This window comes from Cryptomeria japonica, chromosome 11, assembly GCF_030272615.1.
Source record: "Cryptomeria japonica chromosome 11, Sugi_1.0, whole genome shotgun sequence".
NCBI lineage: Eukaryota > Viridiplantae > Streptophyta > Pinopsida > Cupressales > Cupressaceae > Cryptomeria > Cryptomeria japonica.
The window spans coordinates 484,678,004-484,694,979 of record NC_081415.1 but is presented as its reverse complement, the minus strand read 5'-3'; the positions used below and the strand labels follow the sequence as shown (position 1 = coordinate 484,694,979).

Here is a 16,976-nt window from a genome sequence, read left to right as displayed (position 1 = left end):
CCTAGGCTAGAAAACCAATCACCCCCGAGCTAGGAGATAATCATAGTCACCTCGATAACAATCATGTAGCTCAATAGATAGGGGAAGGGTGACATATGCTTAAAACAATAACACATTCATCCAAAATAGGGGTTTACAATACTTAACCAATTTATGGTCCATTTGAGGGAGAGGTGAGGGGATCTCAACATGGGTAAACTAACATAGGAGTACTTTCTCAACATCAATTGAAAAATGAAATTTCCATTTCTTCTTCTACCATAAATCCACTCAAAAACTAGTAAAGGGTATCCATACCCTGGGTAATCTTGCCCTTTTTTTTTATCAACTACACAAAATTTCTCCCATGTGATCTCCCTCCTTCAATTCCACACATGGGTTGCTCTCAGCCATTAGGGGAGCCGACCCAAAATGCATACATACACAAAAATTAAAACCACACAACACATACATATAATAAAATAAAAAATAAAATAAAGCATTTACATACATATTTTAAGATTACAAGGTAGATCACTAACCTGAAATAGCAATTCAAAAGCAATCTTTTTCTTTCTCCTTCTACCCCTTAGCCAAAATCAGAGTTGTCTTCTCCCCCCCTTCTTTTTTATAGCTTTTTCTTACTTATCTCCAAAAAAAATTCCATTTCTTTCTTACACCCTTCATTAAGAGGAATGGTGCTCAAAATGTACCCTCTCATAAATGGGTTTCAAGGCTCAAGAGAGAATATGGATGGCTTAATTTCTCATTCATCCCCCCATTTTTGCTACTTCTAGAAAATTGTATTTATGAGGGGTCTTTATCGAGGTATGGGCAATGATTTGACCAAAATTCAACCCCTCAACCCTAGGTGACCCAATTACAGTCTCAAAAATGCATTATAAACATAAATTATGACCCTTTTGACTCCTCTAAAAAGCCCTTTTGAGTGGCATCCGAAAATTACTTTTATAAATAAACTCTTTTAGATCACCAACTTAAAGATACAAGACTTTACACTAGACAACATAAATACAATTCCACATTACATAAATAACATCACAAACACAAGACTGTAATCCCTCCAAATGGATTGAGTCTGGCTATATGTGGCTTGTACACATGGGGTCACTCAGTTACCTCCCATAAGATAAAATAGCCATGGAAGGTTAGCCTGCAAATTCTCAAGCAAACATTAGTCTGAGTAAAGAGAAAATAGTCTGAAACAACACCTGATCAATTCATATACAACATGTTCATCAATTTGTACACCACATATCCAATACTATTTCAAATAAAATCACATCACATCCATAATTTTTAAATGCATTTAACCATTACATAGCATAATTACAATTATGTTCAAATCCATTAAATCAAATGCGTAAGACTACTAATATATGAGAACATGTTGAAGTAACACAATTCACATGATTAAGACATAAAAAGTATGTAACTAATCTAATAACAATGATGTGCAATGCAATATTTCCAAACAACTACTCTAATTAGAGATAACAACAAAACTCAAGATTTATATGTAATTTACCTAATCTAATAATAATAAAGTCTATACTAAAATATCCATAACCATAATTTAGGTCTACTTTAATTATTTCTGAGGACTAATAAACAATTAAGGAAAGATTGCAATTTCAAGTACTCATTTTGAGATAGATTGAAGTTTCTAATAACACATTATTTTATTTCTATAAGGAACAAAATAGAATATTTTAACTTAGTTGGAACAAATAACTACAAAATATGTTTGTAAGACAATCATAAAATAAACATGTGTTTGCATCACATAACTATTTTAAATTAAACACTTAAAAGCGAGATATTTTGAGTAACAAGATGCTATGCTTGTGCCGGAGTCCACTATTATGAAGGGTTAAAAGAGTTTCCTTAAATTATATATTAAAGAGAATTTCATTGATATTGCTAATCTACTAAAGAATAGGTCAAGTATCTCCTATTACATAAGTTACTGATTATTATATTATCATTAATACCAATGGTGGTGCAAAAATGGATCATTTTCTAATCAGTCATGTCAACATAAAAGCTACCCACCTAAATCATTTGGATTAAATCTTCCTTACATTATTTGAATGGTAATTTTAAGAGAAATGCAGGATGATGCATTTCTCTGTATAACATGAATAAATCATTAGATGATGTTTCTAATTGCTTGATTGTTTATACCTCTAAAGGAGTCTTGTATCAACAAGTTAATCTTGATTTAAATTTAGATAATATTGTTTATATAAATGTAGAAGGTGTCATAATCAATTATCAAAACTAAGCATAATGGTTAGGCTTTTGAGAAATAATTTGCATACTATTTGAGACTTAATATTATTTTTCACCTTCCATGTTATATAAATCCTTCATCAAATTATATGGATAGATGTATATATGCAAGAGCTTATTGGGAAATATTTTAAGGTTCATTATAATGTAAGCCCTATCATTATGATAGTTTTGAATAGGTATACCATACTTGATATCCCTCCTAAGTGAATCTAGTGTATAATGAGTATTATTATTAAATGATAATGGTTTCTAATCCATGGCTCTCTTGTTGTTGAAAGGTTTATGGGTATATTTCCTATCATTAAGTTTTCTATTAATAAGGAAACATTCTATTTTTATTTAGTCATCCTTAGATGAGGATAGAAAGGAAGAAAATTGGCAATTTAAAAATCTAGAGAGACTAGTCTAATATTCAAGAAAACCATGCAATTATGAGTTGACATTAAGACATCAAAAGGGATTGAAAATTTATAACAAGTGATGAATGTGGATATGGAATGAATGTATAAGATATATGTGTGGATTACCAAAATATGTGGTTGATAGTAAGGATATGTGTAATGGATTCATAAGAAGTTGAAATATGCATAATATAATTCAATTACCTTCTATATTATTTCATGCATTGTGGATTAATAAACTACTCTTATTATGTTTTTTTCATTTGTAAGATTAGGTGGTTATAAGTCTCCTAGGTTGGTGTCTATTCTTTAGCTCAAACCATTCATACATCTAAATATTTGAGTAACCTAATCTATTTAGTTGTGTCGTGTAAGACTTAGGCAAGTTTTAAATCTTACTATAATCATTCAACTCTATTAATTAATACGCATACTAGATTGAGGGGTTCCTTATTAAGACTAATATTGCCCACGATATTTTATAGTATTCCTCAAAGAAATATAAGATATTTTATTTACCAAGTTTATAATAATAAATGTTTGTCATGTATAATAGAGTTTAAGTTAAATATGCTCCTTGCTTGAAATCTCTTAACAAGACATAACATCCATGAATCTTTGTTTATTGGTAGACAACATGGATGTCATGTCTCCAAGATTTGTTATTATCAACCTTAAATTGAGTATTGTGTGCTTTAATAAATTGCAAAAATTTAGACTTTGATTTATATTATATTTAACAATTTTATTAATCACATTTATTAATTTAATTTTTTTAAAATAATAATATTTCTTTAAAAATAATAACAAAAAATGACATCAAAGGAAGTCATGACCATCTTCATTAATTTTAAAATCATGTTGTTAATTCACATTTGCCCTTTTGATGTACCATCTTTTTCTTTGGGCTTTAAATCATTAGTTTCTCTCCCCCACCTTTTTTTAATCTTCGTAGTTAGGTTAATCAATTGGGGGAATTGATTGACTTGTTTTTTCTTCCAAAGAGTCTATGAGACGTCGATGTTCATGCTGTCAATCCAACCCAGAAAATGTTATCCTAAAAGTAAGTTTTGAAGTACTTCTGCTTCCCAGAATTTATCATGCGGCTCTGCTCAAGCCTTTTCTAATGCAAGACCTGCCAAAATAATGTTCGCAGGTAGACATGTATGCAAAATGTGGACGCATTATAAACAAGGCACGTGAACTGTTTGACAGAATGCCTCAAAGAGATATGCATAAATGGATATGTTGAAAGGCTTTAGGAAAATTCGAGTAAATGTAAGTGGTATGTATAAACTCAAATTCCACAACCTTTGCTAGTATTCTCCCTGCTTTTTACCAAAATGGGAGCTTTGGAATAGGGAGTGGTCTTCCATTAAAGCAGAAAGGATGGAGAGGTTTTGTCAGATGCTATTGTTACAAATGCCCTGGTAGACGTGTATGCAAATGTAGAAGCACAGACAAGGCAGGTGAATTGTTTGACAGAATGCCTCGAAAGGATTTGGCCTAATGGACGTCACTGCAATAATGGCAGGATATGTACAAAATGAATTTGTCGAACGGTCTTTACAAACATTCAAGCAAACGCAATTGTCAAGTGTAAAGTCAGACTCGACAATATTTTTGCGAACAGCCCCTCTGCCTGTGTCAAGATGGGAGCTTTGGAACAGTTATGGACATCCATTAAAGCATAATGGAAAGGATATTTTTGTTAAATGCTGAATATACATTGGTTGCAATGTGATGCGAATGAGGTAAAGCATTTCTCTCCAAATCAGGTTCAACTTTTCCTTCGAATATTTTGTATTAGAGGCTGGTTGATTGCACTCCGTGGGATTCCATGGTGGAATCAAACCTACCACATCGATCGTTAAATTTTAGATTTCAATTTATAAATTAAGCAGTGAAGATTTCAATTTTTTAATATCATAACAAAATAAATTATTTAACTCAGACTGTTATTGAATGATGGCTACTGCTAATAGATAAGTTAATGTTTCTTACATCTGGGATTAATTAGTACAGATATTCAGAATTTTTTGGTTACTGCTTTAATTTCAATTCCTGAATTCTAAAATTACAACGGCAAGCCCTTCCAAACAGGAGAGAGACTAACCATCTCTTAACTTCTTATAATGCAAAATAATCATCACTTTCTTAGTATCATTTAGTTTGACCAGACATGTACAAAGCCTCCTGTATTGCCTGTATAAATTTCATTTCTGTCCTCGTCATAGAAAATTGCAGTAATGTCTTCAAGAACATCTTGTAAGGTGCTCTGGGTTACTGATAGATTAGGTCGATTCCTGCAACTTATACCCACATCTAGGTCATTGCCACCAATCTTGGCATAGCAATTTCCAGTCAAGATGTTGATAATGTTTATTGAGCAGTCTCTTTTATCTGCCTCAAGGGACTCACCGACTTTGGTGTAAGAAAGGAGCAGCTCTTCATCACGAGTCAACTGAACGATACTTATGCTAGTACCAGAAAGCCGTATCGAGTGGTTTCTGTAAGATGCAACCACCTCTCCTTGCAAATTCCATACAAAAACAGTCTCAATGTGAAATGTCAAGAATAATCGTTTCGCATGAGAGGATAAAAGAATTGTTGAATGCTTCTCAAACTCTTGCTTCCTCAACTCAATCATCTTTTCACTATGAACATCAACCATTTGCAGGCATTCATTCTCTTGTTTTACGAGTATCTTGTCATAAAACAGCTCAACAAAATTTACCTTTTTATTGGGTAGTAATTCATGATGAAAAGATTTCAAAATTTTGCCATCCTGTATAGATAAGATCTTCAGAGGAAGAATGCTTCCACAAGCACTTCTTTTTGATATTAAGAGCATTAGACCAGAAGCGATCTTTATTCCTTCAATTTCTTTGGCAGATATGGAGTACAAGTATGTATAGCTTTTCAAATCGAACACCTTGTAAATATCAGCTCGAGCTGAAAAAGTAAGAGCTATCCCATTGATATTATCAAATATTACGAAATCAGGCCAAGTCAGCTTTTCACCCTCAAACAAAGCAAAGCCAGCATCTGGTTGAGCTCTTCTAATGTAGTCAAGTGGGGTTGTTCTGCAGTTGATCGAGTTTATATCAGAAGCATGAGTTGATAGTGTGATGAGAGAATTATTTTCCCTGTTATAGTGCAACCTTTGAATATGGTCACCTGGATATAAATTCAAGTAGCAAAGCCTTTTATTTCTGTCTCTATCAAATGCAGCACAGATACCTGATTCTGCCAAAGCAAATATAATACTTCCAGCTGAAATTATTTGTACAATCTCGTATGCTTGTTTTGTATAAAACTCTTCCTGCAACTGAAAATTGCGGAACTTAATCTGAGAATGAGCATTTGTCAATACCAACCTGTTACCAATCTCGCGACTCTGAAGTTTGTGGGCAATGTTGTAAACTTCTGAACAACTCTTCCCTTCCTCTGCCATCGTCTTATAAAAAATTGATAGTAATTCCAGAATTAATGCCGCTTCTATACAGAAACTTTATTCGCTACGGAGTCGTATATATTATTATGTCACAGAGAATGTTAGAAATCTATTTCGAATAGAAATTTATTAAACATGTGTTTTCAATTCTTACTTTTATATCACGGGGGAAAAAAAACCATGGAATGTGAGAAGTAATTCGCCGACCTATGTTTCCACGTTAAAATTTCGAAATTCACCGTCAATGATATAATTTTCTTATAGATTTTTATTTATGAAGAACCTTCTTAATAGTTATGTTTAGTGATAGTAGCTATTAGAAATGATAAGAAGTTGATTAAGGTAGGTCTCGGTTTAAAAAATGTTTTATTGTAGAGTGCATTTTTGTATTTTTGGGTTTCAATAGCAAGAAGGCATATTGCTTCCTTTCTCAACTTTTATATGTTCTTCTCTTCATCTTTTTCTTGTTCATAGTCAAGAAGGTTAGTTTTGATATTTTCAAAAGTAAGTTACTTCAAAAAATAAATATCTTTAATAGTTTGAGCTTTCATCAATGCTTTCTTAACTCAATTGAAATCTACACCAGAAGTCAAAGATCTTCTAGAAAATGTGTTGAACTCCATTACCACTATGTTAGACTATGCTCTACTTTAGAGATTTGCATGGATTCAACTGTTTGAGCCTCAGTGCTAGAAACTGTATCTCTTTGGTGTGAGGGTCCAAAATATCTACATATAAGCTTTTGCCATGTAAACAAGGCTATTTTGTTATTATTTTAGAAACTAAAGAAGAATAGGGCACCATCTTCCTAGGATATTCATGGTTCATGGGCTCAAGCACTTTATTTTTTAATTTAAGATTAGCCCATTTTGACCCACATGTGGATGTGTCTGATGAAGTATAGGTCTAGGTAATGCTACCATTTCTCTCTTTGCACCATTGGAACAAATCTTCTTTAGAAATTTTACTGGAGGCAAGATTGGAAAGTTTCTTGATTAGCCTCCTCCAAAAAAAATTAAAATTTGCTCATTCTTGTATTTGTGTTTAACTATATCTAACAAATGGTCTTCTTGAAGCCATAGGGATTAAGATTATGCACTATATAACCAAATATTAGATTAAGAGAATCTCCCCTTGACATGTTCCTTACTAATGAATACAAACACTTTTCAAAGGATTGTCTTTTTAATCATAAAACTCAAAATAAAAGGTATTGACCTAAAATTTATAACTACAAACCATGTAAATTCTAAGAAAGGAATAAGGGGTTGAGGAGTAGAAAACCCAAGCTTACTATTCTAAAATCTCTAGATAATTCTAAGGGATATGACACCCTAACCTTTGAACAATAATATATACTCTTTTTTACCCTAATTAAGAAGAAGAAAACAATTAACAAGCCCCTCATAAGGTAGATCACCCATTTAGACTCATTAGAATTGATCTTTCGAAGAATCAATTGATGAAATTTCCAAAGATTGCTAACTTGAAATAGTAATGATATAGTTGTTTCTAGCAAAAATCCTAATCACATTCTTATTGGATTTTCCTCTAAATTAGGGAAGATATCTAACTAAGAAATAAGAATTGAAGAAGAAAAAAGGAGTTTTGTTTTCAAGATTCAATTGGCATTGAAGGGCTACTCCAAAGGGAAGAAAACCCATTATAAAATAGTTTTTTCTCTCATAGAATTATAGGGACTGACATAAGTTGCCACCCTCAAGAAAACCTACTTCAAGGGATTAATCAAATGTCATTACCTTTTTCTAATAAGAATTCAAGAAACGAGTTAGATCATAAGCATTCCACTAATACTTGGAGACCTATTTGAAACATATCTAAAATTAAAGTCATGAGTGTTAGAGGAGCCTCAAGAGGCCTCCTTATCACTTTGGGTAGGTAGCATTCTCTTGAAGATTGATGGGTAATGAATCAACTATTGACTTTTCCAAACTTTTGAGGTAAATGGGTTTAAATTAAATTACCTTAATGTGGATGCCGCAAACTCTCCTGTGGAGAATAAATAATGTTTTTCATTATAAAAGCAAGAAAGGGCCCTAATCTCAAGAGTACAAAAACATAATAGTAGAGGGTAGGCCATGGCAACCCCGACCAAACCCAACTTAAACTAAACTAGCAACAACCAACAATAACATAAGGAAGGTACATAGGCCAAAAGTAATATAGCTATCAAACTATAAGGCACTTTGGCCAAGGGTCTAGTAACTAGTGTTAATAACCATATAGGCATGTAAGCCTCAAAAACAAAAAATAGTAGAACAACTAACCAAAAGAAAATATTAGTTTTTTTGGACCATTCATGAGGTCTTGATTCTTAGACATGGGAGCAAGTGGACTTTATCCATCTAGCCTTAACCTTCTTGTTGCTATCATTTCCTATATCTTTATCCTCGATAATCTTTCCTTATTTCTTCAATTGTTTTCTAATCTTGGAATTCCTTGACATTGTTCCCGTCACAACTTCTTTTGAGGTCGTTGAGGTAGTTGGGAGACTAAAAGTATATGTCCTAGTACCACGTATGCGATCTTTTTAGTAACCTCGTATGCGTTATTGGGCCAAAAAATGTTTGTAGACCAACGTTAATATTTTCGGTACCCCATACATGCTTTAAACATATAAAGACCCCATACAAGCTGTTAGACCTTAAAAATGTTTAGCAGGACTAGCGAACTAATAGTCCTAGTACCCTGTACACACTTTTTGTAGTAAAGAAAATGTGAAGGAAAAGGAGGGAGGGAGGGAGAGGGAGAGGGGCAGGGAGAGGGAAAGGGAGGGTGAGGGGGAGAGAGGGAGAGAGAGGGAGAGGGAGGGTGAGGGGGAGAGAGGGAGAGAGAGGGAGATGGAGGGAGAGAGACAATAGAAAAGGGAGAGAGAGAGAGAGAGAGAGAGAGAGAGAGAGAGAGAGAGAGAGGAGAGAGAGAGAGGAGAGGGTGGAGGAAAAGGGAGTGAGGGAGAGGGGGAGAAAGGGAAAGAGAGGGAGAGAGGGAAAGAGGGAGAGAGAGAGAGAGAGAGAGAGGAGAGAGAGAGAGAGAGAGAGAGAGGAGAGAGAGGAGAGGGAGAGGGAGAGCGAGGGGGAGGGGGGAGAGAGGGAGAGGAAGAGGGAGGGAGGGAGGGGGAGAGAGAGAGAGAGAGAGAGAGAGAGAGAGAGAGAGAGAGAGAGAGAGAGAGAGAGAGAGAGAGAGAGGAGAGAGAGAGAGAGAGAGAATGGAAAAGGGAGAGAGAGGGAGAGGGTGGAAAAGAGAGGGAGGGATAGAAAGAATGGGGAGAGAGAGAGAGAGAGAGAGAGAGAGAGAGAGAGAGAGAGAGAGGATGGAAAAGTACATAGGGGTAGCGAGGGAGAGGGGGAGAGAGGGAGAGGGGGGAGAGAGGGAGAGAGGGAGAGGGAGGGAGAGGGAGAGAGGGAAGAGGGAGATAGAGAGAGGGATGGAGAGAGGGAGGGAGAGAGGGAGGGAGAGGGAGGGAGAGAGAATGGAAAAGGGAGAGAGAGGGTGGAAATGGAGGGGGGAGAGAGGGAAAGGGAGGGAAGAGAGGGAGGGAGAGAGAGAGAGAGAGGAGAGAGAGAGGAGAGAGAGAGAGAGAAGAGAGAGAGAGAGGAGAGAGAGAGAGAGAGGAGAGGATGGAAAAGGGAGATACAGAGAGCAAGGGAGAGGGGGAGAGAGGGAGTGAGGGAGGGGTATGTGCAGGATCATGGTGTGCAAAAAAAAGCCCTTAAGTGGCAATGAATTTCTGGAAAATCAGAGTTAAAAATTTGAATAAGTTATGAACATTATTTTTAAAATATGTAACAAGAGAATCTATAGAAAATTGAATTTAGTTTCTAAGCTACTAGTTGTTTTTTGGAAGAAAAATAATCCTATTTGATGAAAATTTCAAATTTCAAATTTCAATGCAGTGGTACTAAAATTTCAGGAAAAAGGTAAGAAGTATGCGTATGTCTAACCACTCTAATCAAAATCAAATCATAATATTTTTTTATAAGACTTATAATATATTATTAGACTCATGTCCAGATGTGACACATATTTTTTTATAATTTTTAATAAAGTAAATAATTATTTATGATTTTTTTACTACAATTTTTCATAAATTCAGAAAACTCCTAAGTCTGACCACCTTAACTTGGTAAAAACCTTACGAAATTCAATTTTATTTTTTAAATTTTCCCTATAGTAGATGAAGCAAAGGATGTGATGCATGTTTCGGATTCAAAAAATGTTATATCGTTTGAAAGTCATGAGTGTTTTTCAATCCGTCTATCAATCAAGACTTTTGTCAGAATTCACTTAGAAAATAAATAATAATTATTTATTAAAGTCAAAATAAGAAAAGTCTTATATTGTTGGAAAACTAAAAATGTCCTTAAAAAACCCTTTTCGTTTTATCAATTTTGGCTAAAAAAAAAGTCGTCAACCACCAGTGTAAAGTCTGGAAAATCAAGGAATATTGAAAAACACATTTTTTCAATTGACTTTCTAGGCTTGTCAATTCCAAGCCAAATCCCAAAGCAAACTCGAGCCAAAATTTCAAATTTGTACAACAAAAATCAGATATCTGCTAGAATCAGATATTCGATACAATTGGATATCCAATTTTAATAAGTAAATTCAATAACTAAATTTGCACATAATTAATCTATTGTTTATTAATATATTAATATACAATATATTAATTTATAAATGTATTAGTATATGATATTAGGGAGAGAGAGAGAGAGGGGGGGAGAGAAAGAGGGAGGGAGAATGGAGAGAGATAGAGGGAGGAGGAAGGGGTCATATTGTGTCCTATGACCCCCTATAACACCATATGACCCCTTAGGTGTCAAATTTTTATAAGAACTATTGACATTGCTTTTTATATTGTAATAATGGTTCATCTTGTCACCTTATGACACACTATGACCCATTAGGACACCATATGGTGTCATTAGGGGTCATATGGTGTCCTAAGGGGACATGGGATACCATATGACCCCTAAGGACAATAGATGACCCCTTATGACGCCATATTGGGTTGTTATGTGTCCTATGGTGTCCTAAGGGGTCATATTGTGTCCTATGACCCCTTAGGACACCATATGACCCCTTACGACACCAAATTGTGTCGTTGTGGGCCATATTATGTCCTAATGGCTCATATTGTGTGATATGACCCCTTAAGACACTATATGACCCCTTAGGACACAATATGACCCTTTATGACACTATACAATGTCGTTATAGGTCATATGTGTAAGGAAAGCACAGTGCGGAAAAACTTCCCTAATTTCACTTTGCAAGGGAAACAAGACTAGTGTGTTTTAAAACTTTACATAATAGTAAGATTAGCATGTACGAAATAGAGACAATATCAGAAATCAAACACACACATAGATAAATATCATGAATTACATGGGAAAACCCCTTTGGGAAAAAACCCACCACCGACAACAAGAACACTTTATTCACAGCAAAGAATCTTTACAATAAAGTCTGGTTAGTCTATCAAACACAGATGTTCACTCTAATTACTTCGGGTGCACATCACAGTATACAACTTATCATCAAAACAACTGCCTTGTTCGAGTTTCCTCTTGGCTTCATATACATTTTCATGTCGACCGTTCAACTACTAGTTTGCACCAATCGGTTAGACATCTAACTGTTTGCGTTGGTCTAAATTCGTGAGAAAACAATTATCCCACATGCATCAAGGAATTGAACCATTTTGTATTCAAAAACATTGGCTCAAACAAGTCGATAACATCGGGTATCGGAGTAGCTTCAAAGCTACATCTCTGATGGCCGATGACAGACCCGATCGCTAAAGGCGATTCCATCGAGTATCGACAAGACAAACAATTAGCTATCCCAAACATCCAATCTTTCTCTCTATGCTTCACCACGTGGCACCCCCTGACTGGTTCCGGGGTCCCTGCTCTGACATCTTACCACGACCTCACTATTCGCCCGGAATTCTTCTTTGTAACTGGGTCGTGATGGAAAGTCTCACGAGCAATTTCCCATCGCGACCTAGTGACCACCGTCAAATCTTCTGCGATTGTCGTCCGACCATTTCGATCTGTTCGGCCTTTAAATTTGCCTTAGCCGCTCTCCTATCGAGTCCCACCACTTGATCGCCATGTCGTGAGGAATATACTAATGAGGAGTTTCCCATCACGACATAATGACCACCATTGGATCATCCTTGATGGTCGTTCGATCATCTCTGATCTGCACGACCCTTATGTCGCCTAGACCGCTCACTTATGTCGGGCCCCACCATGGTTGCAAAGTCATAGAAAATAACATACATACATCTTTCCATAGCAGTAAAGCGATGACCGTTGTATCTGGATCTAAACTGCAAGTCTTTTATCATTTTGTCCATCTGATAACCGATGCTACCCTGATGACCGACAGACGACTTCATCAGGTCATCGAGATGACTTCAAACCTACTAAACCGAGCTCCAATATGTCGAGTTCATCGGCAAAGGTTATACTGATAGAGTTCACAAATTTTCTTCACACTGTTTCATTGGCCAGAGTTAACCCGATTAGTATGAGAAAAGGTCAAGTGAATTAGAGGCATAATTCCAACAAACTCCCACTTGACGAGGAATTCACCTGGACTGTTTGGGCACTTTCCCAAACATTATAGAGAGGGATGGGTATTGAGACCCATCGAGTTAGAACACCACCTGAACTTGTGAGTGCTCACCAGTTTTGTTAATGCGTCCGCAACATTTTCCTGAGAGTCTACCTTGTTCGGATTAACCTTTCCATCTTCTACCATGTCACGTACAAAATGGAATTGTGCATCTATGTGTTTAGACTTGGCATGGTATGTAGGATTATTTTCTAAACATATAGCACTCTGACTGTCACTTCGCACTTTAACTTGCCCTGCATCAAAACTAATATCTATATTGAAACGCCTGAGCCAAACAACTTCTTTACAAGCATGTGTGGCTGCCATGTATTCTGCCTTTGTAGTGGACAAAGCGACTACAGACTATCGCTTGCTCATCCAACTTATTGCTCCATCATTCAAAACAAAATATATCCACCAATGGATCTTCTGCTATCAATGTCCCCTGCCCAATGAGAATCTGCATAACCACAAATGCTGAGAGTTCTCTTTGAATCATTCAGATTACCATGATAACATAATGCAAAGTCTAAAGTACCCTTTAGATATCTGAAAACTCTCTTTACAACCCAATGCGGTCTTCTTGGGTTTGACATAAATCTGCTTAATACTCCCACTGGTTGGGCAATGTCTGACCTTGTACAAACTATTGCATACATCAAGCTGCCAATAGCACTTGCATAAGGTATACTCTTCATGTCATCTATCTCCTCTAGAGATTTTGGCCTGTCATGCATAGACAGTTTCATTCCCTGCAAAATAGGAACAACCTGTTGTTTATAGTTAGACATATTAAATTTATCAAGAGCACTAGTGATGTACTTTCTCTGGCTGAGCCAGAGTTTTCTCTTAGACCTGTCCCTCTTGATTTCCATTCCCAGAATGTAGTTTGCTGACCCAAATCTTTCATTTCGAACTTCAAGGATAATTGGGACTTCAAGTCTGAGATCATACCTTTGTTATTTCCAATGAACAACATGTCGTCAACATACAAAGCAATAATAAGGATCTTATCATCTTCAACCTTGTAGTACACACAATCATCGACTTTCTATCTCACAAATCCCAAAGACAAAACAAATGTATCATATTTTTTATACCACATTATGGGAGATTGTTTCAAACCATAAAGAGACTTCTTTAGTTTACATACCAAATCTTCTTTACCCTTTTCACAAAATGCTCAAGCTGGGACATATAGATTTCTTCTTCAAGGTCCCCATGAAGAAATGTTGTTTTCACATCCATTTTCTCGATTTCCAAATCATATGCAGTTGTAAGTGACAAAAGAAATCTAATAGGTGTCAGCTTAGCTATAGGAGAGAAGATTTCTCCATAGTCAATACCTTCCTTTCGAGAATACCCCTTCGCAACCAATCTGGCCTTGTACTTGCCAATGCTGCCATCTGGACCATACTTCCTTTTGAAAATCCATTTACAGCCCCATCGGCTTTCTGCCTTTAGGCAAGGATACCATATTCCATGTTCCATTCTTGTCCAATGATTTCACTTCATCATTCATGGCTTCCAACCAAGAATCTAAATCTGACATATCCATAGGCTTTTTTTATAGTCCTAGGCTCATCAGCATCAGCAAGTAAAGCATACGCAATCGCACAATTTACATTCAACATGAAAAATTATACCTATATGGGGTAAACCTATTAGGTTGTTGCCTCTCTCGTGTGGATCTTCTTAACACTTTGGTGAGCCTTCATTTTGTTCTTCTTCTCAACTTTCAGAGCTACTTGAACTCTCTTCATTCTCATCTTCAGGTACATCTGGAGTTGTCACTTCTTCTCCTTGTAGAAATTCAACCGCATCCTTCTCTTTTTCCTTCTCTGTTGGTTTATCTATAGATATAGGTTTTAGCTCTTGGAAGATGACACTTCTGTTGTACACAACCTTTCCAGTCTCAGGATTACAAAGCTTGTAGCCTTTAACTCCAACTCCATATCCAATGAAAATACATTTGACTACTTTTTTATCCAATTTAGATCTTTTAACATCAGGCACATGTGCATATGCCTCTGAACCAAACACACAAATGTGTCTTAGAGAAGGTTTCTTATCAGACCATGCTTCCATAGGAGTCTTGTCTACTAACATTGTTGTAGGTGATCGGTTCAACAGGTAACATGTTGTAGCAACTGCTCCTGCCTCCAAAATTTTTGTTCCAACCCAGCACTACTCAACATGCTTCTTGCTTTCTCCATCAAAGACCGATTCAATGTTTCAGCAACTCCATTTTGTTGTGGAGTATAAGGCGTTGTTCTATGTCTTTTGATTCCATGGTCTACACCGTACTTGTAGAAATCTGTAATTGCAATACTCACCATCATTATCAATTCTTAAACATTTTATTCTCCTTCCAGTTTGATTTTCAACCAAGTTTTTAAATTCCTTAAACTGACTGAACACTTCTGACTTACTGTTCATAAAATAAACAAATGTCCTTGTCGAATAATCATCAACAAAGGATACATAGTACTTTGATTTAGACAAAGAAGGTACATCCACTAGACCAAACACATCAGAATGCACATAGTCTAGAATGTCAGAAGATTTATGAGGACTTGAATAAAATTGAACATGGTTTTGTTTTCCGTATATGCAATGTTCACAGAAATCAAACTCAAGGTTACAATCAGTAAGTCCTTCTACCATATTTTTACTCTTTAAAGTTTTCAAACCTTTTTCACTAATGCGACCTTAGCCTATAATGCCAGAGCATTGTCTTTTCTGCAGAAAGTTTAGCTTCCATAGAATTTACATCATATATCAACTCGGTAGTTCTATCATATTTCTTAGTGACTATAGTACAGCACACAGGTTCAACATTTAACTTGTACAGTGTACCAACGCATTCACCCTTAGCCAAACTAATAGACCCTCTATTCATATTACAACCACCAGACACAAATGTTACCATCGACTCCAGCATCATTCAACTCACTTACAAAAAGTAGGTTTCTTTCCAAACCTGGTATGTACAGAACTCTATTGATTCCCTTTATTCTCCCATCAAGAAATTGGATTTTAATTCTTCCTCTCCCAACAATCTCAGTGTTGAGTCACTTGCTAAGTACACACCTTCCCACCAGCATACGGTTCATAATTTGAGAACCACTCCTTGTGAGATGTCATATGGAAAGATGCCCCTGAGTCAATCAACCACATATTGTCAGAAGCAGGCATTGCCAGAGCTGCTACAAAGCTGTCTGCATCACTGTGAGAAGATTCATTATCAGAAGAGTTCTTTCTCTTCTTCTCCTCTTTGCAGTCTTTTCGAATATGACCCTTTTGTCCATTAGTTCCAGCATTTCACCTTAGACTTCTTTCCAGGAAAAACATGGACTTGGACTTCTTCCCTTTCTTCTTGTCTTTGTCCTTTGGTCTGCCTCGAACAAAGAGTGCATCTTTTGTCATCTCAGAAGACTTCTTTCTCATTTCTTCTGACAAAAGAGTATTGACCACAGTATCCATCTTGAACTGGGTCATAGTACTACCAATGGCCATCACCAAATGTTCCCAAGAATCTGGCAATGAGCATAGCAGCAACATGCAACGTTCTTCTTCTTGAATAGCCACACCGACTGATGTCAATTGAGCAAGAACCATGTTAAAAACATTCAAATGATCTGCCAAGGGTGTTCTCACATCCATTTTCAGAGAATATAACTTCTTCCTAAGTAAGAGTTTATTCACCAAGGTTTTGCCCGATAAATGTCTCCTAACTTCTTCCACAAATCACTTGCAGTCTTCTCCTCATGTACATTCAAAAGAACTAAGTTTGCAAGGCTTAGTCTTATGAGTCCTCTGGCTTTCCGATTTGCTAAATCCCAATCTTCTTGCCTCATGCCTGAAGGTTTCTATCCACTCAGTGCAATCCAAAAAACTCGGTCAACCAGCAGGTCCTTAATTTTAAGTTTCCATAACTCAAAATTGGAGCCATTGAACTTCTCAATATCCATTCTTCTAGAAGTACTTGCCATCTTAATCTCTAAACAAGTAGACACACTAATAGACTCCCACTAAAACAAATTAACACAAAAAACCAACCCTACCCACAAGGATAACACAATAGGCTAGGCTCTGATACCACTTGTAAGGAAATCACAGTGCGGACAAACACTTCCCTAATGTGAATTTGCACAGGAAACAAGACT

At 36.2% G+C, this 16,976-nt stretch overlaps 1 protein-coding gene across 1 annotated transcript; it reads right to left on the bottom strand.

Moving 5' to 3' along the window:
• Nucleotides 1-4,866: 4,866 nt before the first annotated feature.
• Nucleotides 4,867-6,156, bottom strand: LOC131032430 (uncharacterized). The gene has a single exon (XM_057963396.2). The coding sequence runs from the start codon at nucleotides 6,154-6,156 to the stop codon at nucleotides 4,867-4,869; it is 1,290 nt and encodes a 429-aa protein (XP_057819379.2).
• Nucleotides 6,157-16,976: the final 10,820 nt, after the last annotated feature.

Bases quoted from the DNA above. Each gene is read 5' to 3' on its own strand.
- LOC131032430 (XM_057963396.2), bottom strand. From the start codon at position 6,156: ATGGCAGAGGAAGGGAAGAGTTGTTCAGAAGTTTACAACATTGCCCAC.